Source organism: Doryrhamphus excisus, chromosome 10, assembly GCF_030265055.1.
Source record: "Doryrhamphus excisus isolate RoL2022-K1 chromosome 10, RoL_Dexc_1.0, whole genome shotgun sequence".
Classification (NCBI taxonomy): Eukaryota; Metazoa; Chordata; class Actinopteri; order Syngnathiformes; family Syngnathidae; genus Doryrhamphus; species Doryrhamphus excisus.
In genome coordinates, this window is record NC_080475.1 from 13,119,129 (window position 1) to 13,146,089 (window position 26,961).

At 40.2% G+C, this 26,961-nt stretch overlaps 2 protein-coding genes across 2 annotated transcripts in view; both read right to left on the reverse strand.

Moving 5' to 3' along the window:
• Positions 1-6,443, reverse strand: part of LOC131137283 (uncharacterized) — a 35,668-nt gene extending 29,225 nt beyond the window's left edge. Inside the window, exons 1-2 of the mRNA XM_058085021.1 lie at positions 6,400-6,443; positions 2,716-2,764 (exon numbers count right to left, since the gene is read on the reverse strand). The gene's annotated coding sequence lies outside the window, so the exon portion shown is untranslated. The remainder of the gene's footprint in view (positions 1-2,715; positions 2,765-6,399) is intronic.
• An 833-nt stretch (positions 6,444-7,276) lies between these two features.
• On the reverse strand, positions 7,277-25,325 carry kif5aa (kinesin family member 5A, a). The gene is made up of 28 exons (XM_058085216.1): positions 24,784-25,325; positions 21,614-21,701; positions 21,463-21,536; positions 21,275-21,379; positions 20,691-20,739; positions 20,569-20,624; positions 20,400-20,487; positions 18,882-19,006; positions 17,744-17,848; positions 17,514-17,662; positions 17,082-17,442; positions 16,942-17,010; positions 16,665-16,871; positions 15,237-15,383; positions 14,987-15,175; positions 14,787-14,904; positions 14,610-14,671; positions 13,663-13,772; positions 13,487-13,588; positions 13,351-13,411; positions 13,167-13,238; positions 12,612-12,716; positions 12,322-12,538; positions 12,061-12,238; positions 11,903-11,982; positions 10,742-10,781; positions 10,562-10,647; positions 7,277-9,533 (listed from the first exon to the last, which is right to left on the reverse strand). Exons 1-27 carry the CDS (start codon positions 24,910-24,912, stop codon positions 10,569-10,571), a joined length of 3,165 nt encoding a protein of 1,054 aa, XP_057941199.1. The 5' UTR covers positions 24,913-25,325; the 3' UTR covers positions 7,277-9,533; positions 10,562-10,568.
• Positions 25,326-26,961: the final 1,636 nt, after the last annotated feature.

Genomic DNA, 26,961 nt, shown 5'->3' on the forward strand with positions numbered 1-26,961 from the left:
GCCATTAGAACATAAACAGAGGAGCAGCAAAGGTAGCAGAGATTGGGGGAGGGTAGAGAATTTCTATATAAGAAAGTCTTCCCATCTGTGATGTCACAAAGTGCCAGTTTAACCACACCTTTTGAAACAGAGTGTTTTGATCCCATCCCAAACTTCTTTCAGGGCTCACTTCCTAATACGCAAAGCTCATTATCTGAAACTTTGGCTTCATTTAATGCAAGAATACAATATTCTAACTTTATTTATAGGTCAGAAAAGTGTCAGATAGCGTTCACAGTGGTTAGGTTGCATAGCAAAGTTAGAAGAAACAGCAGAGCTCTAGAAAAAGAAACTTGTAGACATGCAGCAGACAATCCATCATCATTCTAAGGAGACCACAATAGACATTTCAAGCCAGCATAACTTCAGGGCCACAAAAAGACACAACGTAACCACACGCTCTACACGATAGAATGGTGGGAAAACATTCGATTTCCAAAGCATTCAAAAGCCTGAACCTAAAATACTCAAGTGTTTGAGTGCTGTCTCTTGGTGAAGAGTACAGATATATAATCAAGTGGTCGACGGAAAATAAAAACTACAAGCGTTTGGTTTTCTTCCCACCACAACTGAGGATAGAATCCAGCCAAAAGTCACCGGGAGTACAATGTGGCGCCGTTACAATTTCTCTACTGTATACTGGATATGTTCTACGACTCAAAACACAAAACCACCAAGCTAAAGACGATACGGCTGACATATTATGAGCTAGTTTTATACACGTTTTGATTCTTGCCTATGTTCATGGGTCTAGACCGGCCTCAAAAAGGTTGGTGACCACTGATCCAGAAGGACTACTAACTATTACTACTACTACTAAATCTTGTGTCGGTTCCATCGCGGAATGAACGGATCTAGCTTGGCCACAACTGGAAGTACCGGCATGACAATGATCCGAAACCACCAAGCTAAAGACGATACGGCTGACATATTACGAGCTAGTTTTATACTCTGAGATGTGTACTACGGGGTATTTTATTCATGGATTTGTGGAAAAAATTTAATGTTTGGAATGAGTTTTACCGAGCCCAGTGTCTTGTACAACTTCCTGGCAGGATTTTGCCGAAAAACCCTCAAGTTGGGTCAAGATTGGTTCGATTCCTAGCTATCATTCTGGAATTTAAGTCTCAATACTTGATTGGATTCAGGTTAGGACTGAATCCTTGGTCGTTCTAGGATGTTGACATCATTGTCCTTGAACCGTGAAGAAACCGTTTCTTCACGGTTCAAGGAACCGTTTCTTCACCGTTTCTCACCACTTGATTGGATTCAGGTTAGGACTGAATCCTAAGGACTGAAGAAACAGTTCCTTGAACCGCAAAGAAACCGTTTCTTCACGGTTCAAGGACAATGATGTCAACATCCTAGAACGACCAAGGATTCAGTCCTAACCTGAATCCAATCAAGTGGTGAGATAACGCATCTGCTCCACAAAAGTGGTGAGACTCCAATCACCACTTGATTAGATTCAGGTTAGGACTGAATCCTTGGTCGTTCTAGGATTTTGACATCATTGTCCTTGAACCATGGAGGAACCGTTTCTTCACGGTTCCTTGAAGGAACCGTTTCTTCACGGTTCAAGGACAATGATGTCAACATCCTAGAACGACCAAGGATTCAGTCCTAACCTGAATCCAATCAAGTGGTGAGACTTGAATTCCAGAATGATAGCTAGGAATTGGACCGATCTTGACCCAACTTGAGGCTTTTTCGACAAAATCCCACAGGTGACATACAGGAAGCTGTACAAGATCCGTCTGGAAGCAGTCATAAACAACAAAAGGACACTGGACTCGGTAAAACTCATTCCGAACATTACATTTTTTCCACAAATCCATGAATAAAATACACATCTCAGAGTATAAAACTAGCTCGCAATATGTCAGCCGTATCGTCTTTAGCTTGGTGGTTTCGGATCATTGTCTTGCCGGTACTTCCAGTTGTGGCCAAGCTAGATCCGTTCATTCCGCGATGGAACCGACACAAGATTTAGTAATAGTAGTAATTAGTAGTCCTTCTGGATCAGTGGTCACCAACCTTTTTGAGGCCGGTCTAGACCCATAAACATAGGCAAGAACCAACGTGTCAGTGCTGACCCACTTTTCAAAAGTGCTAATATTACACCCTTGGAGGGGGGGGGGGGGGTATTCAAACAGTTGTGCCGAGTCACATTGCACCCAATATGTTTACATGCACTAAGCCCCTGTCTACACAGGAACGCATCTGTTTTTTTGTTTTTTTTTGGGGGGGGGTGGGTTACCAGACTTTCACACTCTGGAAGTTCGGAAGCTCGGAAGCAAGGAACCCGGAACGCTGTTTTCCGAAACTGTAAAATACTTTGTCATTTTGACCTGTGTGGACATTCTTAATGTGAATTTCCGGTTTACATGGATTCTCTTAAATTAGGATTGGGACGAAATTGTCACGATGTGGGCGTTACCCCCCCCCCTCGTGACAGCTCTTTTACTTCCTTCTTTGCCTCTATTCCTAGTTCATACTTTTATTTTGTATTAACTTCCTGTGTTGCTCTGTTCTGTTTTCAGTTGATTTGTGATTTGTGATTCCTATTTAGTTCAGGTACGCACTCCTTTCTTTGTCATTGCAAGGTTTCAGTTGGTCATGCTAGTTTTGGTTGGTCATTGTTCTGCTGTATATCATCAATAAAGACATTTTTACCTGCAATTGGGTCCTGCTCTCTGCATCCTGGGGTCGAACCGTAAAGCTCCTAAGCCGGAACGTGACAAAAATATTGATTAGATTAGTGAAGTATTGCGATATTTAACCATACAATGGATTATTATTTTTAAAAATGATTATTATAAAACGGGTGGTTAGCGCGCAGACCTCACAGCTAGGAGGACCAGGGTTCGATTCCACCCTCGGCCATCACTGTGTGGAGTTTGCATGTTCTCCCCGTGCATGCGTGGGTTTTCTCCGGGTACTCCGGTTTCCTCCCACATTCCAAAAACATGCTAGGTTAATTGGCGACTCCAAATTGTCCATAGGTATGAATGTGAGTGTGAATGGTTGTTTGTCTATATGTGCCCTGTGATTGGCTGGCGACGCTCATGAGGAAAAAGCGGTAGAAAATGAATGAATGAATTATTAACATAACATATTTGGGATGGATTTTTTTTTTTTTTTTGCTCAACCTTATTCGGATTACTCTCTGAGAAGAGACGAGTGTCTATTTTGGCCACCCAACTGATGGTGTGACCCTTAATGACCTCTGAGGGAAGGTGACCCCTGTTGGTCATCAATCATCATGAGCTGTCAGGATCAACCCAGAAGCTGATGGCATTGAAAGCATGCACGCTTTTATTGCATCACGTCTGGACTACTCTAATGCACTTTAGTCTGGAATTAGCCAAAAATCTCTCTCCCGCTTACAATTAGTCCAGAACTCTGCGGCTTTTCACGGCTTTTAACAGGAACCAAAAAGGGGGAGCACATCACCCCAATTCTTGGCCTCCCTGAATTGGTTGATTTTAAGATTTTATTGTTTGTTTTTAAGGCCCCCCAAATACATCTCGGACGGCACGGCGGTCTAGTGGTTAGCGCGCAGACCTCACAGCTAGGAGACCAGGGTTCAATTCCACCCTCGGCCATCTCTGTGTGGAGTTTGCATGTTCTCCCCGTGCATGCGTGGGTTTTCTCCGGGTACTCCGGTTTCCTCCCACATTCCAAAAACATGCTAGGTTAATTAGCGACTCCAAATTGTCCATAGGTATGAATGTGAGCGTGAATGGTTGTTTGTCTATATGTGCCCTGTGATTGGTTGGCCACCAGTCCAGGGTGTACCCCGCCTCTCGCCCGAAGACAGCTGGGATAGGCTCCAGCACCCCTCCCCCCCCCGACCCTCGTGAATGAATGAACTCGGAGTGAGTCGTATGGTCCTGTGTGTTTTAGTTCTTTTATTTTTATTTTAATTGGTTTTATTTTTTTATACTTTTAGTGCTTTGCTTCTTGTTTTTCATATTTTATTATCTATTTTACTTTTTTTTTTCTTATTTGATCTTTTAGTTTTGGATTAAATTATATTTGTACCTTTATTTATTGTATTTTATTTAAAAAAAATTATTTTACTAGTCTGTGCAGCACTTTGGAAACTCAGTTTATAAAATGTGCTATATAAATAATTATTGGATTGGATTGGAAAAGATGAATAGTTTAGAAATACATACAGCGGTAACATACAGTGTAGCGGGCAAATATGCAAGATGTCTGAATGAGATCATCGATGCTGGTGGTCTGCAATAAAAATCCAGGGCCACTTTCCCATGCACTGCTAAGTCCACACCACAACAAACACACACAAAATGAACATGAAACCCTTTAACGTCATTGTTGTGTTGTACTACCAAATAAAGTCACATCACATTCTTACTGTTTTTTTTTTAAAGCAGTCATATAGAGGATATTTGACTTACTTTGCTTCCAAACAGCAGTATGGTGGTACCCCCCCCCCCTGAAAAGCTGACTAGCCCTGAAAGACAGCATCGGGACAGATGATGCGCATGTATCACAAATAGCACCGTGGCTTTGAGGTAAGCTTTCAACAAGAGCATCAAGAGGCCAGTCAGTGAGTATACCTGCACTCACGGGGGAGACAAACAAACCCTCTCAGGCAGCTGACCAAACATGACAAAAAAAAAAAAAACACAGCCTCTTATTTATAACCTCCCAAGACACAGACAGACCATAGCAGCTGCTTACACAACTCAAGAGTTCAGGAGGAGTCTTTCTTACCAACTCTCACCAATAATGGTATCAATCAGGGGCGGGGGGTTCACACAATATGAATGAATGTGGTAGACGTTAAAAAAATAAAAAAAAAAACAAATAAGGAACAAGAACCGGGATATTACTTTCCCACTTTTGGCCAGATTTAGTAGAGATACTCAATTGTTTTAGGCCACCATTACATTTACACAAGTACACACAATCTACACTGCAAATTATATTATTAATTGGCCTATTATTACTATCATCATTATTCTTCTTCTGATTATTCCTACTACTACTAGTAGTAGTAATAATCATTCATCACCTGCTTTTGCCCTATTATATGAAATTTGTCAGAGATTTTTTTTGTAAAAAAAATCTATTTAAAAAAATGTATAAAAAATATCAAATTATTTTATATTTATTATATATAATTATATATATACATTATTATATAATAATCATTATATTATTAATTAGCCTATTATTATTACTATCATCATTCTTCTTCTTCTGATTATTACTACTACTACTAGTAGTAGTAGTAGGCTAGTATTAGCCTGCTTATTGGCTTGCTTATTAGCCTGCTTTTGCCCTATTATATGAAATTTGTCTGAGATTTTTTTTGTAAAAAAAAAAAAAAGTTTTTTTTGTTAAAAAAAAAAGATTTTTTTACCAAAAAATCTATTAAAAAATCTATAAAGAGATTTTTTTTGTAAAAAAAAATGTTATTAAAAAAATCAAATTATTTAGGGGGCCTTAAGAACACTACTACTATTAGTAGTAGTGTTCTTAAGGCCCCCTAAATAATTTGATATTAGTTATACCAGTAGTAGTAGTAGGCTAGTAGTAGGCTAGTATTAGCCTGCTTATTGGCTTGCTTTACAAATTTCCCCACTGAGGGACGAATAAAGGCATATCTTATTAGCCTGCTTTTGCCCTTTTATATTAAATTTGTCAGAGATTTTTTTGTAATTTTTTTATTATTTTTTTTTATTATCTATTAAAAATAAATACATAAATATTAAAATATTTAGGGGGACTTAAGACCATTTTAGGCCCAATGACGCCACTGGTATAAATCACACACAAAATATGAAATATCAATATGAAAATATTTTCCCCCCTTGATGAAATACAGTAGCATGTATCAGAACATGACAATAGACATGCAGGTTACCAATGAAGGCCATCCCTCACAGAGTGGGTTTGTGATGATGATGATGCTTCTTCACATGCTGTTTACATCACCATTTCCTTTCTCATGGGAGCCAAAAGGAATTTCCTTTATCCACTTGGCCTGCATCACTTGAACAGAATTCAAGATGGACGATTGACTATCTTAACCTTTTTGACGTTGAAGCCAGATTTTTTTCAGTTCAGAGTTACCCGGGATCCATTAAATATTAACACTGTATAGATTTAATTGATCTCATTTAGTTGTTTTTTTTTTTTCAATAATAAATCAAATCCACTCACAGTTAGCTAAAAGCTCACAAGCTAAAACCAGATGTTGCTCTTCCTTCATTTACAAAGCCGTACTTGATGAAGTCAGGATTGTACTTAGGTTAAAAAAATTAGTCTTTTGGCAGGGGCTGGCAACACTTTTGTCATATTTTCGTTTTAAAAACGTACCCATTGCTAGTTGTAGTTGAATGTTTTCTTTAGTGGTGTGTCGGTCATGAACGGGCGGGTGAAAAGAACTAGTTATTTTTTGTGAACGGAATGAACAGGTCACCGCCCCTAAAATACCCGTTCAGTCGCAAATGCTTTTTTTTGATTGGCTGGAGAGTCACTTCACGGTTCCTTTTTTGCAGGGCGGGTCTATCTGCGTTCTTGTCTGTCTTGTCCAATCGTCGCGCCTCCCTCTTGTGAGTGGGTGGGGTTAGCTGACTGAAAGACCGAGAGATTGACCAACACTGTCGGTGACCTCGTTCATTCAGTTCACAAAAAAAAAACTAGTTCTTTTGACCCGTTCGTTCATGACCGACACACCACTAGTCATCACGTGTCGTTGAGCTGTTGAGTCAGAACGAACGTGAACATGAGTGAATGGACTGACTCGACACGGCTGACCGGGTCTATGCACTGGTGGAATCACAGCTAATAACCAATTGACACCGAAATGAACGGATCTTTTTACTGAATGAACTGGAATGATCCAGTTCACTGAAATGAACGGTTTTGCCCACCACTACAACTGACTGACACATTACCGCCACCATCTGGTTGGACTGTTTAATGGATAACATACAGTAGCATAGCGGCTAGCACTCTGCTGTTTTTAAGGACCTATTGTACATTTAAGTTAGCCTTAAATACTGTATGAATGTGAGTGTGAATGCTTGTTTGTATATATGTGCTCCGCCATTGGTTGGCGACCAGTTTACAGACCCCATCTGTCACCCGAGTGAGGATAAGCTCCATAAAAGGTAGCTGGATTCCATGCCGTCTTGATAAATATCCACCACTAGAGGGAGCCATTTCCAAAAAGTCCTACATGACATCCAAATGCTTTCTACAAGTTTATTGAACTACAACACAATGGCTCACATACAATGCAGTACACTTCTATTTATTTACATACAAGGAGTCTTGCACGATGATTATCGGAGAATGTATCATAGTTATCAGCGTACACAAAATAAAACTAATACCTTTCTCTTGCATTGTCATAAGAGACTTTACTGACAAAAATGAAGAATAAAATAGCACACTTATTTGTGATATGTTTAAAGCAGACAGTGGAAGCAGTAACAGATGACATATGTAGAAATAAATATACTGTATTTATATGCGGTATAAAGTACAGTACAGTACACGCTCCTCACCTTCACATATATATATTACAACATGGTGTCAAATAGAAGGGGTCTGCTAGGACACACACTGTAGGGTCTGAACATATTTCTACCGTATTTTCTTATATAGTGGCCACTCAATTGCAGAGAGTCCAAGGCATCTTTTTTTTTTTTTTTTTTAAAGGGACAGACTATTATTACGACAAGGTCTGCAGGTTTTTTTTTTAACAATGATACACATAAATAATTATAAATTAAACAATAGAAGAATTAAATTATTTTAAAAATAATATAATATGTTAAACAAAACAATATTTTTGTACAAAAAATAGATAATTAAAAGAGTATATTACAACATAATAAATATTGATTTTAAGTATTTTTTTTTTGGTGTTTGTTTTCAGTTTGTAATTCGTTTTCAGCCTATAATAAGATTCCCGGTGACCCTGAGATCAGCAAAATAAGACTCAAAATAGGTCAAATTTTGGTGCAAATCCAGATAAAGGTGCAGGTCATTTTGCTGTCATTTAAAGAAATAAATTTTTACATTCCATCTGTACCTGAATGCATATTTTTTTCATCTATTTAAGATCATATTCCGATAAATGTAATGAATAATTTTCATTTAAAAACAGCCCAAATAATTGAGTTCTTTAAATTCACGCAGTGTTCCTCTCTCCTGATTGGATGGTCAGGATATACGTGAGAAGAATCACAGCATAAACAAACAAACAACAAGTCCGAACCCCAACTGCTGGTTGGCTAGCTGGAGAGGGAACAAGTTCTCTCCATGTTGGCGCTGAATTAAAAGACCTTCATTCATTCATTGTAATTTAGCTCTGATGCTACGCCGTCATAAGGTACGCCATTCAGAGCTGCGGCTAGCGCCTTCAAAAATATAAATAAACAAATTAAGACAGATATTTTTATGTTAAAAATATATACTGCATGCGTAATGTCGGTGTGAAGTCATACGTGTTATATTTGGCGTGCTCTTGTTTACAGTCGTTAGTAATATTACTGCTGGCTGATTAGCGACTTGCCGCTAACATTGGTTCTGATGCTGCTGTGTTGTGCAATATACACAATGTAAGACATGACTATGTTGTCAAAGAGAGCTATGTGTTCCTTTCCATTTTCTCATGCACTCCAAATCATTATTAAAGTGAATAAACTTGTTATATATATATATAATGACTTTTTCACATTTAGGAAATAACAGGTTTCGGGTATATGACTAAAGCTGAAAATTTCTGAACAAAATTGAATTAAAAAAATTAAAAATTTTGGAGGGGTCAATTTTCAGAGCCACTGTATGCTAATTATTGTGATAGAACTGCAAAATGTATTATATTATATACTACACTTACATATATATTGGTTACATTAATGACAAAATATAGTCATAGCGCTCGGTGACTCATAAAAAATTAAACCTTATCGATGTCAGCTGCAGTAAATAGAGGAACGCCACCTTCGAATGGCCGATTCTGACGAATTCTCGATTTTACATTCACTCTCAATTGATCCAGATGTGTTTACGTTTACCTCACACCTGAAACAACCTGCAAAAAAAACACATGTAAACAACTACCGGGTGTGCAAAACCAAGTTTTGTAGCCTCTCTGTTGGAATCGCAACACATGCAAATATCAGGAAAGCTAACCTGCTAAGTGACATGCATGCTGTGTGTGCATGTGCGTGTACTGAAACATATCACCGATTTGACTGTTTTTTTTTTTAATATTTACAAAATTGATTTCATCTCAAAACGAGAGGCCTCGGAGTAATTAAATGGTCGACGCTAGTAAGAGGGATGAGGAGAAGCTTTACGTACTTGAAAGACTACAAAGCTATAGATCTTTATCTTTGTTGATCAGTGGGTGAAGCAGGAGAGACGGGCCGCATGCATGCAGGTGAAAGGGAGGGGAGGGGGTCCCTGGACATGTACAGTGTTTTGGTCGTCACCTGGAAGACAAAAATATACATTTTTGCACAACATTTTCAAGATAAATTCACAACTTAAAAAAAGCTGAAAATGACTATATACAGTAAGTATATACAGTTTAATGCACAGTTACATAGTTTGTCGGTACGTGACAAAAAAATAAAAAATGTAAATAAAAATGTAAATAAAAATGTAAATAAAAATGAAATTAAATTAAATAAAATGAAATGAAATTAAACAAAACTAAACTAGAATAAACTAAAATAAAATAAACTAAAATAAAACTAAAATAGAAAAATAGAATAAAACTAAAATAAACTAGAATAAAATAAACTAGAATAAGATAAATTTAAATAAAATGAAATTAAACTAAACTAAATGAAACTAAACTAGAATAAACTAAAATAAACTAAACTAAAATAAACTAGAATAAAATAAACTAAAATAAAACTAAAATAGAAAACTAGAATAAAACTAAAATAAACTAGAATAAAATAAAGAAGAATAAGATAAACTTAAATAAAATGAAATTAAACTAAACTAAGTGAAACTAAACTAGAATAAAATAAAATAAACTAGAATAAAATAAAATAAACTAGAATAAAATAAACTAAAATAAAATAAAACTAAAATAGAAAACGAATAAAATAAACTAAAATAAACTAGAATAAACTAAACTAAAATAAAAAACTAGAATAAACTAAATTAAAACTAAAATAAAAAAAATAGAATAAACTAAAATAAAATAAAACTAAAATAATAAACTAGAATAAACTAAACTAAACTAGAATAAACTAAAATAAATTAAATTAAGTAAAAAAAACAAACAAAAAACTTAAATTATATTAGGAAAGCAGGAAGTGAACAAACGTAACAGTTACTGATTGTAAAAGTACCAGATGGAGGGGTAGGATTTAATAAGCTTTGCTTCTTCCTACTCCTTTTGGACATGTGGAACTGTGAACTGATTATGTGATGCATTCAATTGTAATCTGATGCATGTTCAATTGAAATTAAACCATTGCCATTACAATAATGACGTTATTACCTTGCTATTAACTTGCAGCTGTCTCCTGGTGAACCATGTAGTGTCTGTTTGAATCGTCCACCTCGCTGCCACAGTGCACATCACTCCTGTTCATAATGTAGACACACATGCAAAGCATTCAATACAATCTGGTGATCTGTCCATATATATATTTTCTATCTACTGTATCGATCTGCTCACCTGTTGTCATTGATGTCCCTTGCGTCACTGATGCTGTTTCCTGTTGGGAGCAAAAAAATAAATAAAAATAGTAGTCGTAAGCCCTGATTTTCATATCAATGGAGTAATATACAGTTGTGTCAAAAATTAGCTTAATAGGTCCCCTTTAAGGCCTTTTAAGTATCTTAATGATCACCAATTCTTTTGGGTAAATACTTTTTGGAACGTGTGTGTAAAAGTGACGTCGCGTTTCAGAAAACAGTAAAATATGGTGGAGGTAGTGTGATGGTCTTCAACTATTTTGTTTTGCGTTAGGATCTGGAAGACCATAGATTCTGCTGTCTATGCAAAAATACTGAAAGAGAATGTCAGTCCAACTGTTGGTGACAGTTGAAACCAACAAAATGAAGACTTTGGAGTGACCTAGTTCGATTCCTGACCTAAATCCTATTGATGCTATTGCTGCTATTGATGAATTGATGCTGTGGCATGGACCTTAAAAAGGTGCCTCATACTGGAAAACCCTTTATTCATTCATTCATTCTTTTTCTACCGCTTTTTCCTCACGAGGGTCGCGGGGGTGCTGGAGCCTATCCCAGCTGTCTTTGGGCGAGAGGCGGGGTACACCCTGGACTGGTCGCCAGCCAATCACAGGGCACATATAGACAAACAACCATTCACACTCACATTCATACCTATGGACAATTTGGAGTCGCCAATTAACCTAGCATGTTTTTGGAATGTGGGAGGAAACCGGAGTACCCGGAGAAAACCCACGCATGGAGAACATGCAAACTCCACACAGAGATGGCCGAGGGTGGAATTGAACCCTGGTCTCCTAGCTGTGAGGTCTGCGCGCTAACCACTAGACCGCCGTGCCGCCGGAAAACCCATTAATGCGACTGAATTATAACAATTATGCAAAGATGAGTGGGCTAAAGTCCCTCTACGGGAAGACACTCATTGCAATTGCAAATGTTTGATTGCAGTTGTTGTTGTTGCTAAGGGCAATCACTTTTTCTCACAGGGTTATATCAGTTTGGATTTTTTTCTCCCTTAATAATAAAAGGTTTGATTAAAAAATGTGTTGTCATGGATTCATATTTATATTTGTTTGATGACCTGAAACATTTAAGTGTGACAAATATTTGTATATGAATGGTACTGTAGATGCATGATCACCATTGTCAATGTTAAGTGGGAAAGATTCCAGTATGTCTCCATTGTATCTTCCTGCTCTGTAGCCCAGCGCTGTGGAAACTCTGTAAAAAAACACAAACCAACGTGAACCGGACCAAACCATTACAATAAAAAAATTTATTTTAAAAAAAGTTATTTACGTGTTGGTTTGAACAGAGTTTGGGTTGCAGTTGATGCTGGCGGAATTGGGCGGTGGTGTCATGTTGCTCTGGAAAACAGCGTTGCTGTAGGTGTTGGCATGCTCTGTAGCCCGGATGTACGAGTAGAACGGGTTGCTGGGAGAACACACGGGAACCTGCTTCGGTCTCACGGGCTTGGCTAAGGACAAGGAGATAGAACACCAAGTCACCACCACTAGCATACGTTCCTGTCTCCAGGGTGAAACTTCCATAAAGTAGTACCGATCTGCGCGGCATGAGGGCGCCTCAGGGCGTTCTTCGCCCTCATGGCGTCTTTGATGCGGTCCACTTCCTGTTGGTAGCGGCGGCGGTCCATCATGGCGCCCTCCTTGGCATCTCTCAGTGCAGTCTCCAGGGCCTTAACTCTCTCAGCAGTAGACCGAAGACGTTTCTCCAGCTTTGGAAGCTCACAACGCAGATCTGCATTGTCACGAACCAGCTGGAGGACGCACAGTGGCTAGCGTTAATGCTAATATAGCCAAGTAGAACATAAATGTTCTTCTTCTTCTTACCTGTTTGTGAACCTTTGTAAGTTGGTCCAGGTTATTCTCAAGAAAGGAAATCTTCTGCTTCTGGGTGCAAGACCCCCCGCTATCATCAGGTTCCATTTCGGAACTCTGCACAGGTTCAAGAAAAATATTGTTATTTTTTTATAGTCAACTAAGTACACCTGCCCCTATCTAACTTCATTGCTAATGCAATGTAACAGTGTCCCAACATGTCCGAACCATCTCAGTCTGGCCTCATTGGACTTTATCTCCAAAGCCTTTAACATGTAATGTCCCTCTGATGTACTCCTTCCTGATCCTATCCATCCTGGTCACTCCCAATGAGAACCCCAGCATCCTCATCTCATTTTATGAAACAAGTTAATTTAATAAGCTTTGCTTCTTCCTACTCCTTTTGGACATGTGGAACTGTGAACTGATTATGTGATGCATTCAATTGTAATTGTAATAATTGATTAAAATGTGGGTATCAAAGAAATTAATTGTGATCTCCTCAGGTTTATGTAATGTTACTGATGCTTGAAGTCATAAATAATGATAATGATAAATTAGACATACTTTTTTAACCCGCGACGTGAGGTCTTGAACAAACAGCTTGCGCAGGTTGTGGAGGGTCTGGAGCTCGCGGGCCTGATACGGAACACGACACGTGAAGAAGGTTAGGTGGACCAACCTGAACTATTCAGTATTCCATAAAAGCTACAGTATAACAGAATGACATGTGGCTATGATGTTTACTTACGACGGTCTCCTCCAGACCCTTCAGGTCCTGTTTAGTCTGCTCATGGCGCTCGTGCAGGAATCTATGCAGGAAAGGATCATCATTAGTAACAAAAAAAAATTATGATTTTCCGTACACTTCAAGCACCGTCACTTACGAGAGCTCCTCCAGGCGCTCGCTCTTGGTGCTGTCTTGGCTCTTCAGACGTTCAAAGTCGGACCTAACCTGAGCCAGCTCCAGCTCCATCTTGGAGTTCCGACTGGACACAAAACACGGTCATTATTTCATGGACACATCATGCGGGTTGATGGTAAAAGGATGATTTTTCCGCACTCGGTAAGTTCGTCAATGAGCCTCTGCTTCTCATTGATCTCATCCCGCAGACGAGCCAGCTGCTTGTGATGGAGGCCACGGTGAGACTCCCCCTGCTGGCGGGTTATCTTCTGGACAAGGAAAGAGAACACAGTGTTTAACTACAAATCATAACAAAGAGAAGTGGCTGCACGGTGGTCGAGTGGTTAGTGCGCAGGCCTCACAGCTAGGAGACCAGGGTTCAATTCCACCCTCGGCCATCTCTGATTAATAATGGTTAATTGGCGACTCCAAATTGTCCATAGGTATGAATGTGAGTGTGAATGGTTGTTTGTCTATATGTGCCCTGTGATTGGCTGGCCACCAGTCCAGGGTGTACCCCGTCTCTCGCCTGAAGACAGCTGGGATAGGCTCCAGCACCCCCGCGACCCTTGTGAGGATAAGCGGTAGAAAATTAATGAATTAATGAATGAATAAAGCGAAGTGCACGGCGCCGAGTGGTTAGCGTGCAGGCCTCAAAGCTAGGAGACCCAAGTTCAATTCCCCCCTTGGCCATCTCTGTGTGGAGTTTCTCGCCGTGCATGCGTGGGTTTTCTCTGGGTACTCCGGTTTCCTCCCACATTCCAAAAACATGCTAGGTTAATTGGCGACTCCAAATTGTCATAGGTATGAATGTGAGTGTGAATGGTTGTTTGTCTATATGTGCCCTGTGATTGGCTAGCCACCAGTCCAGGGTGTACCCCGCCTCTCGCCCAGCACCCCCGCCACCCTGGTGAAAATAAGCGGTAGAAAATGAATGAAGGAATGAACAAAGAGAAGTGCACTGCGCCGAGTGGTTAGCGTACAGGCCTCACATCGAGGCCAAGTTCAATCCCACCCTTTTTGGCGACTCCAAATTGTCCATAAGTATGAATGTGAGTGTGAATGGTTGTTTGTCTATATGTGCCCTGTGTGTTGGACTTTTTTACCTTGACGTTTCCATCCTCAGTCTCTCCCTTCTCAGCATCCTTGTCCTCCATAAGGGAATTATCTTGTAGAAGAAGAAAAAAATCATTGATCTTGTTGACAAGATTGAGTTACTAAACAGAGATAGCGTATTACCTTACATAAATATAGTGTACTGTAGTATAGTGATGGTGTATTACCTTGGTCTTGCAGCTTGGCCAACTCCTCACTCAAAGAATCATGACTTTCCTCCAGCAGCCTCTTCTTCTGCTCCACGCTCTGCATGTACTCGGTCAGCGAGCGGATCTTCGCTTCGTGCTGCGTCACATGACGTCACCGGAATAATGTTATTTAATGCTATTTCCCTCATTAAACATTCCGCTATTTCTTCCTCCCTCACCTGAGAGATGAGGAGGTGGCAAGACGAGAGCTCCCTGCCGGTCTCCTCCATCTTGCGGTGGCACTCCAGCTGCATGTTCTCCAGCTGACGGCAACGCTTGACCATGCTCTTCACCTCAGACTTGATCTTGCTGATGTACAGGCGAGCCACCGTGAACTCCTCCTCGATGGCGCCGCTGATCTCCACCGGCTGATGACGGGTCAGAGTTATAGATACAATCTATATTATATCGATAATGCCACCGACTCACCAGCTTGATTTCGCCATTTCCCACGATGGTGCTGAATTCGCTGAGGTCCCTCATCAGGCCGTTGAGAACGTCGGCAATGCGCTTCCTTTGCTGACCACTCACTTCCTGCATGCGAGACAGCTCTGCCTCCAGCTCCATCAGACTGGCCTGGAATTAAAAATTAAAAATTAAAAATTAAAAATTAAAAATTAAAAATTAAAAATTAAAAATTAAAAATTAAAAATTAAAAATTAAAAATTAAAAATTAAAAATACTGTTAAAATTACAGAAACTGAATGGTTGTGTATGATTATGACAAAGTGTGTGTATGTTTATCACAATGTAACACTAACTTGTATACTGTGTAGGTCCAGTACCCCCTTTTTGTTTTGAGTTTGTTTGTATTATTGTTGAGGTTTTGTTTAAATAAAAAATTGAAAAAATAACGTAAAAAAAAAAAAAAGTTAAAATAAAACAAAAACAACTTAAATTATGTTAGGAAAGCAGGAAGTGAACAAATGTAACAGTTACTGATTGTAAAAGTACCAGATGGAGGGGTAGGATTTAATAAGCTTTGCTTCTTCCTACTCCTTTTGGACACGTGGAACTGTGAACTGATTATGGGATGCATTCAATTGTAATCTGATGCATGTTCAAATGAAAATTAAACCATTACCATTACATTGTCAGTGACTGATGCACGATCGTGCCTGAAAACACTGTGTATTTTATGAAACAAGTTAAGACTACAAGGTGCATACTGCAATGTATCAAGAGGGAAGTATTAATTAATACCAGGAATTAATGCAGAACGGAACATGTTTACTTAAATTATATTAGGAAAGCAGGAAGTGAACAAATGTAACAGTTACTGATTGTAAAAGTACCAGATGGAGGGGGTACGATTTAATAAGCTTTGCTTCTTCCTACTCCTTTTGGACATGTGGAACTGTGAACTGATTATGTGATGCATTCAATTGTAATCTGAAGCATGTTCAAATGAAATAAAACCATTACATCGTGACTGATGCACGATCGTGCCCGAAAACACTGTGTATTTTAAGAAACAAGTTAAGACTACAAGGTGCATACTGCAATGTATCAAGAGGGAAGTATTAATTAATGCCAGGAATAAATGCAGAACGGAACATGTTTACTTAAATTATATTAGGAAAGCAGGAAATGAACAAATGTAACAGTTACTGCTTGTAAAAGTACCAGATGGAGGGGTAGGATTTAATACGCTTTGCTTCTTCCTACTCCTTTTGGACATGTGGAACTGTGAACTGATTATGTGATGCATTCAATTGTCATCTGATGCATGTTCAAATGAAATTAAACCATTACCAAATAATGGAATAAATGTCTCTTTAACACAAACACTGGATCCTGGAAGAATCATTGAGGTCTATGGAATTGTTATGGAGCACTGGACTTTCTAGAACATACCATTTTTTGGGCCAGCTGGTCGGCCAGGAGCTGGTTCTGCAGACCTTTCTCCTCCACCTCCTGGCTCTTCTGGTCATAGTTGATGGCCAGCTCCTCCAGAGCCTGCAGCACCTCCTTCACCTCCGCCTTGGCGCAGTCACTCTCCACCTGAAGCCTGCCCAGCTCCGCTTGCACCTTGTCGCCATCGCCACGCGAAGACGCCAAAAGCTGCGGCAAAAACGACGCATGTGAGAAAACACGCATGTGTGTGTTTGTGTGTGTGTGTGTGTGTGTCAACCTCGTCCTGATCCAACATCTGCTGCTTCAGTTTCTCCACAAGTTGGCACTGCAGGTTGATTTCATCGTCCTGTAACAGACATTACGTCTCCGTAACAAGCCACCGAAAAAATAAATCCTTAAATACGCCAGGATGCTAACCTTGTCATCCAGCTGCTTGTACAGCTTACGGATCTCCTCTTCGTACTTGTGCCGCTCCTCCTCAGAAATGCGGACCACAATGGAGGAGGTGTCGTTGTCCAGGATGGTACGCTGCTGCTGCTGTTGCTGCTGCTGCTGCTGCTGCTCCTCCACCGACTCGTAACGGGTTATGGTCTCCGGCTGGGTGCGCTCCGTCTCCGGCACGTCCTCGCCGTTCCTCCAGCGGTTGAGCTCAGCCTCCAGCTTCTGGATGGTGTCCTTCATGGTCTTGTTCTTCTCCTTCTCTTTCTCGTATTTCCTCTTCCACTGCTCAGCCGTCAGCTCCAGATTGATGGAGGCGGTGTTACGGATAGTCTTGGCGCTGTGGACGAGCATACGGAATATTTTTTAAACACTATTTTAAGTATTATTCCACTGAATAGATGATTCTACCGTTGTCCAAACATCAGCGTGGACTTAGTTTCGGTGTCATTGTAGCTGGAGGGTGAGCAGCAGATGAACATGGTGGTACGACAGTTCCCTCCAAGAGAGTCCTGAAGGATGCGGGTCATTTTGCTGTCGCGGTACGGCACGTGGCTTTTCTGCACGAGGAGGGACGTCATGGTTACGTAAGAGGACGCCGAGATAAGAAAGTAGAAGGATGACCCGGTACAAAAACTCACCGTGCCCTCAGCCAAGGCAGAGATGACGTTCCCCAAAGCTGAAAGAGACTTGTTGATGTTCTTGGCTTCATCCAGGACGGCTCCTGCAGCCCCCGTCTTACTGACCTGCACAGGCAAAATAGGATACGTATTACAGTGGAACATTATTTGTCTAATTTTATCTGTAAAAGTGTTATACTATCAGCTGTATGTTGTCATGTCATTTAATTTTACAGTTTTGTTGTTTTTTTTGTGTTTTTTTTACTAAATAAGACATCATGTTGCCGGTTTGTATGTTAAAAGTTGAAATACTTAGAAAGCAACTGGCGGGCCAAATTCAAACGCTAGGTGGTCTGCATGTGGCCCCCGGGCCGTAGTTTGCCCACCCCTGACATAGGCGGTTGTTGAAAAGCATAAGAATCTATAATAATAATAATAATGTAAATATGGTAATGCACGGTGATCGAGTGGTTAGCACACAGGCCTCACAGCTAGGAAACCCGAGTTCAATTCCACTCTCGGTCATCTCTGTGTGGAGTTTGTGGGACTCCGGTTTCCTCCCACATTCCAAAAACATGCTAGGTTAATTGGCAACTCCAAATTGTCCATTACAATGAATGAATGGTAATTAGGCTGCACAGTGACCAAGTGGTTAGCACACAGGCCTCACAGCTAGGAGACCCGAGTTCAATTCCACCCTCGGCTATCTCTGTGTGGAGTTTGCATGTTCTCCCCGTGCATGCGTGGGTTTTCTCCGGGTACTCCGGTTTCCTCCCACATTCCAAAAACATGCTAGGTTAATTGGCGACTCCAAATTGTCCATAGGTATGAATGTGAGTGTGAATGGTTGTTTGTCTATACATATGTGCCCAGTCCAGGGTGTACCCCGCCTCTCGCCTGAAGACAGCTGGGATAGGCTCCAGCACCCCCGTGACCCTTGTGAGTGTGAATGAATGGTAATTAGGCTGCAAGGTGGACAAGTGGTTAGCACACAGGCCTCACAGCTAGGAGACCCAAGTTCAATTCCACCCTTGGCCATCTCTGTGTGGAGTTTGCATGTTTTCCCCGTGTATCCGTGGGTTTTTCTTCCTCCCACATTCCAAAAACATGCTAGGTTAATTAGCGACTCCAAATTCTAGCTTCTCTGATGGCTTCCCACCTTCTCACTTCCAGCCAAGTCCACCAGGTAGAGTTTTCCACACAGCTTCTGCTCCGTTTCCACGTGCTCCTGCTTGATGTTGATGAGGAAGATGCTGTGACTGCGAGAACTGTGCTCGTTCATGTCTGAGCAAACATACAAAGAAGAAGAACGATACATATTTTATTAATGAATGCTCTCACTAGGGGGCCTCGTTGTCTGCCTGTCTATGGAGAAACTCCTTCTATTATCCCAGGCTCGAACTGCAGCAAGGTGACTTCATCATGCAGAGGACCGGCAGCGCTATCTCTTCCCAAAAATAAGGTGCGGGTTTCAGCACTCGATAAATAGGCTTCCACTATTCCCTGCAGCACGGTGAGTCAGCACCACAACACTGCAATGACGCCATGACTGATATTATTATTATTATTATTATTATCCCCTCTTATTGACTGACTTTTCTGCTCTACAGTGTGGCTTTTATCTTGGTCCTGGTCACCATGACAACATGTGCGGTATCTTGCCATCCAATCAGCATTTCCTCACACACATAAAATCATGTAATCCACGAAGAACACACTCAATCTCTGAGCTCTAATCAGCGAGAGTACATGAATGCTGGAGTCATCACAGTACCAGCATTCATCCCCTATAATGTGGGAGGAGTGAGACCTCCTCAAGGAGGGTGAAACATCATTACAAATGATATTTTGCTTTGGATGAAAGTATTGTAGTCATTTAACTGAAACAGGAAGTTGGAGTTGTTTCACAAAGCATGTTATTTCATATTACTTAGTATTTTGTTTATTAAAAAAATAATAAAGTTGCATTGGCTATGGCTTTTAATGTCAATTAGAACAAAATAATTACTGATAACATATTATTTAAATGAAAAAATATATATATACATGTTAAATATATCTAAATAAATGTAATCTAAATATTATTTCAAATATATTTTTTTCAATGTGATATAATAGATTAACTGATTGTCCATTTACTATTGTGTGACATTTAATAGCAATTTATATGTGGAAAATAGTAAATATAAATATTATTTTTGTATCAAAACAATAACAAAATAAATTTATAAATTTAAAATTATAATATTTTTAATTTATAAATTTATATAAATATTTTTATAAAATAATAATAAATATAATAAATATAATACTAATAAATTACAATATTTTATAAAATGTAAAATAGATTACTTTGCCCAATAAATATACACAATAATATAATAGTAGAAAATATAAATAATATCTAAACAAAAAAAACGAAATAGATTAATTCACTGTTCATTCCTCCATCTGTATCATTTGTAATTTAATGCCAATTAAATCAATTAACTATAATAAAATATGAATCAATCAATAATAGATGAAATATCAGTGGAACTATGATGGTAAAGTGAAAAGGTTTTATAATACACTCTTAATATCATCAATGTATTTTGGATTATTGAGCATTTATGATAATAGTGTGTGTTAATGTCTAGATAATTGTTCATGTGTTGCCGTGGCGACTGTGACTCACTCGTAACGGCAACATGGCGGTTAGATTTGCCCTCGTCAATCACGTCCATGACCTCGTCCGGGCTGGAGACAAATCTCTCTGTGCATCCCTGACGAGAGAAGATCATATTTAACATCACTCATAAAAAATTTTTATTAAATAAAATGGTGTAAAAGACGCTGTCCCATACCTTGACATACGGAACACGGTTCTTATCCTCGTGGACGGACAAGTTGGTCTTTGTCACTTTAAAAACAGAATAAATATTGAAATGCTATGAAATGCTAAAGAGATTGCTAAGCAGACACTTACCATCCAGCAAGTCTCGGATTTTGTCCATGTAGATTTCAAAGTAGGAAACCTTTAGGAGGACAAGGAAATAATATAAGTCGAGCAGGGCTGCATGCGGGGGCAATCTGGCAACCATTTGTGTCAACTTTGTGTTATGTTACACAGTCGGCGGCAAAGTGTGTTTTTATTATTATAAATTATTATATTAATGTTAGGCGGCACGGTGGTCTAGTGGTCTAGCGCGCAGACCTTACAGCTAGGAGACCAGGGTTAAATTCCACCCTCGGCCATCTCTGTGTGGAGTTTGCATGTTCTCCCCGTGCATGCGTGGGTTTTCTCCGAGTACTCCAGTTTCCTCCCACATTCCAAAAATATGCTAGGTTAATTGGTGACTCCAAATTGTCCATAGGTATGAATGTGAGTGTGAATGGTTGTTTGTCTATATGTGTCCTGTGATTGGCTGGCCACCAGTCCAGGGTGTACCCCGCCTCTCGTCCTAAGACAGCTGGGATAGGCTCCAGCACCCCCCGCGACCCTCGTGAGGAAAAGGCGGTAGAAAATGAATGAATGAATATTAATGCTAAGCAAATAATGAAAAAAAAAACCTTGATGTGGAACTCCAGGTTTTCATCCATGGCAAAGATGTGATTGAAGATGTCCTCAGCAATGCGAGGAATGATGCCCATCTGGTGAGGGTCATGCAGCTTGCCCTGAAACAGGAAGTCATCATATTTGAATAATTCAAAGTTTTAACAAATACTCCTAAAAAATTGAATAGCGGTGATTAGCATACCTCCATGGTGTGAGTCTTGCCGGAGGAGGTTTGTCCATAGGCAAAGATGGTGCCGTTGTAGCCGCAAAGCACATCTAGAAGAGAAAAAGACACACAACGGTGACCTCATTCATTTGAAAATGCTATTATTATTACTGAAAAGCATGCATACCTTTCACAATCTGCTTGGCGCAGGTGTTGTACACCTGCTCCTGGGTGGTGTTGGTGGGAAACACTCGGTCAAACACGTATGACTTCCCCTGGAACGGAAGAAATAATAATGAAATCACAAGAATATGTCCATAGGTATGATTGTGAGTGTGAATGGTTGTTTGTCTATATGTGCCACCAGTCCAGGGTGTACCCTGCCTCTCGCCCGAAGACAGCTGGGATAGGCTCCAGCACCCCCCGTGACCGTCATGAGGATAAGTGGTAGAAAATGAATGAATGAATGTGACTCAGTCAGTTTGGATGGATGGGAATTTTCCTATTTGAAGGGAATGGCCCCCTCTGCTGGTTATATAGCGCAACTGGAATAGTACTTGGATCCAGACCCAGAGTCGGTTGCTCCAATTCATAATTTGAGCTCAAACTACCAATTTACTACTACTGTAATTCTATGTTTTAGCATATTTCCACAGCATTTCAGTCCAGCTTCAGCTTCCGAATGACTCTGTAGAGAGTTGACGATCTGCTGAAAACTTGAAGAGCAGATTTTCAAGATCAAGAGTGTGGTTTTCAATCCGGTTGTGGAACTGTAGACCAGCTCTATAGTCTTAGCAGAATCCTTAAGGGTGCATAGGAGTTTGCCCAACTAGCCTATATGTGTTTTACGGACTCAGGTAAGGCATTCAACCGTGTTCCTTGAGGAGTCCTGGTCTGGGACTATGAGGTACGGTCAGTGCCAGAGCTCGGTCCACATAGCGGACTAATTTCCAATGAGGGTTGAACTCCATTAGGGCATCCCTTTGTCACTGATTCTGTTTCGCTCCCAAAACCAGACTCAGGATAAGCAAAAAAAGATGGATGGAAAAAACTGTAATACTGAACCTTTAAATTTGTAAGGTGAAATTATCCATTGAAGACATATAATGACTACAGGGACACGTTGATGAATGACTCAGCATTCCCAACACTGGCTCAATTAGTCACACAGGAGCAGCAGTCTCTCGTGTGGCACAAAAGAAGACAACACATTCGCAGACTGACTCATTACTAGAAAATAATAAATACTGGAGGCAGGCAAGGAGGAGAAAACAGGTCAGTCATTGATCCGGAAATTGATCCTAAATTGAAAGCTGACTCCTAGTTCCATGATTGCCGAGTAAGCTATTCTTCACCATGTGTGCTGCTCTTAACAAAACCATGTAAACTACATTTAAAAAAATTATTTCTATATTAATTTAGAATATTAAATCCACAAAAATATAGGTCGGGCTGCACGGTGGTCGAGTGGTTAGCGCGCAGACCTCACAGCTCGGAGACCAGGGTTTCAATTCCACCCTCGGCCATCTCTGTGTGGAGTTTGCATGTACTCCGGTTTCCAAAAACATGCTAGGTTAACTGGCGACTCCAAATTGTCCATAGGTATGAATGTGAGTGTGAATGGTTGTTTGTCTATATGTGCCCTGTGATTGGCTGGCCACCAGTCCAGGGTGTACCCCGCCTCTCGCCCGAAGACAGCTGGGATAGCACCCACTCCAGCACCCCCCGCGACCCTCGTGAGGAAAAGCGGTAGAAAATGAATGAAAATATATGTGGGGTACCACAGGGTTACATTTTAGGGCCCCTGCTTTTCTGCCTTTACTTACTCCCACTGGGTTCTATGCAGGCAACAGTTAGATCAGGGGTCAGCAACCCGCGGCTCCTGAGCCACATGTGGCTCTTCAGCCTCTTTGTTGTGGCTCCCTTTGCAATGATTGAATATTTTTATACACACAAGTGGGGAAAATGTACATCTTTGTAATGAGTTTTTAAAAAAATCTAATTTTCTGTGAGACCATGAATGCATCCTGACTGAGTTCTGACTGATTGGAAGAGCAGACAGGATGCTATTTAGTTCTCTCTCAAGCAGGTAAACATGAAGTAAAATAATTAATACTTTTCCAGGGCTATTTGACATTTAAAAACAGCTGCATGGGAACGTGGTAAACGAATCGGGTAGGTTTACAGTAGTTTACACATACATTGATATAACTTTATCTCCAGAGTAATAATAATACATTTTTTTTTGTATAGCGCTTTTCAGAGTACTCAAGACGCTTTACAGTAGAGAAAAATAAATAAAAATAGAGCTGATCTTGAATCTGCTATTCAGGTTTTCAGCAGATTGTCGACTCTCCAGAGTCGTTCGGAAGCTGAAGCTGGACTGAAATGCTGTGGAAATATGCTAAAACAAAGTAAAATTATAAAATAAAATGAGTTAAAATACAATATCCAAACATTAATTCGGAGTTAAAACAAGGCTAAAAGCGGGGTGAGGTGCAGAAGTCGGGTATAAAAAGTTAGACATTAAAAATGTACAAGTACTCCAACTTGTCTGAACTATGTTCATCCCCCCAACGTTGTTTTAAACGTATGTTTTGTGGCTCCATGCTATTTTTCTTTAGCGGGCAAGGACATAAAACGGCTCTTTTCATAGTAAAGGTTGCTGACCCCTGAGCTAGATCTACTATATGTTGTATTAGCGTCCAAAAATGCCGCCTCATGAAAGCTCAGATGAACCTATATTTAGGTAAGACCCGCCCTCCCATCGGCTAGAGTACTGCAATGCACTTTATTTTGGAGTTAGCTAGTTTTTTCCTTCCCAAATATTTTCAGACATCTGTGCAGTTTAGAGTCCATTTAAATTGTATCTATATTATTATTCTTTTTTTTTTAATCTTTAACTGGTGTTGCCCCGCCTTACCTCCTTCTGGTCAGCTGATCAGAGGAACTGGAACCTAAGGGACAAAGCCTTTTTTACTGCTGCTCCCAAAAATGTTAAACCCCTTAACCTGAGACAGGCCGCTTTTTATATCATTTTAGAATGTTTTAATACTATTTTGTTTAAATTGGTGTTATATTTGGCTTGTTTTTTATGTACAGTCCATTGTTTTCAACTGTGGTTGTAGTAGTTGGTACTGTACCGGTTGTATTTTGGTTACTAACACTGCACAATAACACATTCAGTAAAGCTAATGTGCTTATTGTTGAATTTGTCAATTAAAAATAGCATTTATAGCATTATAAAGGCTATGCTGCATCCACATTCACACACATTATGGCGGCCATAATGATTAATTGATGAAGGGTGTACACAAGGCGCCTCCCTTTCTTAAAATGACAATTTTTTTTACTTACCCCCAGGATGACGGTGTCATCTCCTTGGAATTTGGGTAGAAAGAGATCGCCTCGAATGATCTCGGACTGGTTGAGAGGGCGAAAGCGGCACAGCACCTTGATGTTGCACTCTGCTGGGACGTCGGCCATGGCGCAGATTGAATGAAGACGACGATGAGGACGAGGTGGATGCTGCTGAGGCGTCAAAAAAACCACACAACACGACGAGAAAGATCCGTAGAGATCTCTCCTTTGTCCCACAGAAACACTGCAAAGAAGCTTAAAACGTTTTTTCAGGTTGTGTTTAGTTTTTTTTTGATGATGTTGTTTCCGTGTCGCAGTGAACAGGCCGGACTGTATAGTCGTTTAAAAAAAAACACCCAACGATTACGCTACATTATTTTTTTTTTACAAAAAAGCGAATAAACACTCAGATGCGGCTCTGTTCGTCTAGAAGAGACGTTTCACGTCGTCCGGTTGCCTTTTTATTGGGTGCGTCAGGCCGGTTGAAGGTGAGCGATGCTGCTTAGAAGGACAGTGAAGTATACACGCCAACAAACAGCGCCCCCTGTCGGCAGGGCCTGAAAAGGGCGTGGCCAGCATCCTTGTCATTAAAGTGGTACCCACCTCGTCATCCTGGCTCAGCATCCTTCTCCCGAGTTTGTGTTCTAATGCTGTTCTAAAGCTGCAAAATAAACATTTTAGATATTATTGGTAAACAATACGTTACACATTATTTAGAGAAACAATTTGTTTAATAATATTACTTTACTGAGTCAATATTAAAACATTGGTATATGCCTTTAAGAAAATAGGCTGTATTTTCTCTTCAAATGTACATTAGAATTCATCACTAATATTATAACATTCTATTATTTGTAATTTATGCTCTGTGATTGGCTGGCGACCAGTCCAGGGTGTACCCCGCCCAAAGTCAGCTGGGATTGGCTCCTGCATAACCTCGCCATTTCACTGAAATAATTTAAATGACATGTAGTTAACAAAGAAAAACAATATACTTTGTATTATGTCATTAGTTTAAGAATTTAAGGCATGTTTTGTTAAACATAGTGCTAGTCTCCGTGGGTGGAGGCGGGGCCAGTAGCATACACACAGAGTGCAGTATATATATACAGTGAAGAAAATAAGTATTTGAACACCCTGCTATTTTGCTATTTCTCCCACTTAGAAATCATGGAGGGGTCTGAAATTTTCATCGTAGGTGCATGTCCACTGTGAGAGAGATAAACTAAAAAGAAAAATCCAGAAATCACAATGCATGATTTTTTAACAATTTATTTGTGTGATACAGCTGCAAATAAGTATTTGAACACCTGAGAAAATGAATGTTAATATTTGGTACAGTAGCCTTTGTTTGCTATTACAGAGGTCAAACGTTTCCTGTAGTTTTTCACCAGGTTTGCACACACTGCAGGAGGGATCTTGGCCCACTCCTCCACACAGATCTTCTCTAGATCAGTCAGGTTTCTGGGCTGTCGCTGAGAAACACGGAGTTTGAGCTCCCTCCAAAGATTTTCGATTGGGTTCAGGTCTGGAGACTGGCTGGGCCATGCTAGAACCTTGATATGCTTCTTACGGAGCCACTCCTTGGTTTTCCTGGCTGTGTGCTTCGGGTCGTTGTCGTGTTGGAAGACCCAGCCACGACCCATCTTCAATGCTCTGACAGAGGGAAGGAGGTTGTTCCCCAAAATCTCACAATACACGGCCCCAGTCATCCTCTCTTTAATGCAGTGCACTCGTCCTGTCCCATGTGCAGAAAAACACCCCCAAAGCATGATGCTACCACCCCCATGCTTCACAGTAGGGATGGTGTTCTTCGGATTGTACTCTTCATTCTTCTTCCTCCAAACACGCTTATTGGAATTATGACCAAAAAGTTCTATTTTGGTCTCATCTGACCATAAAACTTTCTCCCATGACTCCTCTGTATCATCCAAATGGTCATATGCAAACTTAAGACGGGCCTTGACATGTGCTGGTTTAAGCAGGGGAACCTTTCGTGCCATGCATGATTTCACATCATGACGTCTTAGTGTATTACCTACAGTAACCTTGGAAACGGTGGTCCCAGCTCTTTTCAGGTCATTGACCAAGTCCTGTCGTGTAGTTCTGGGCTGATTCCTCACCTTTCTTAGAATCATTGAGACCCCACGAGGTGATATCTTGCATGGGGCTCCA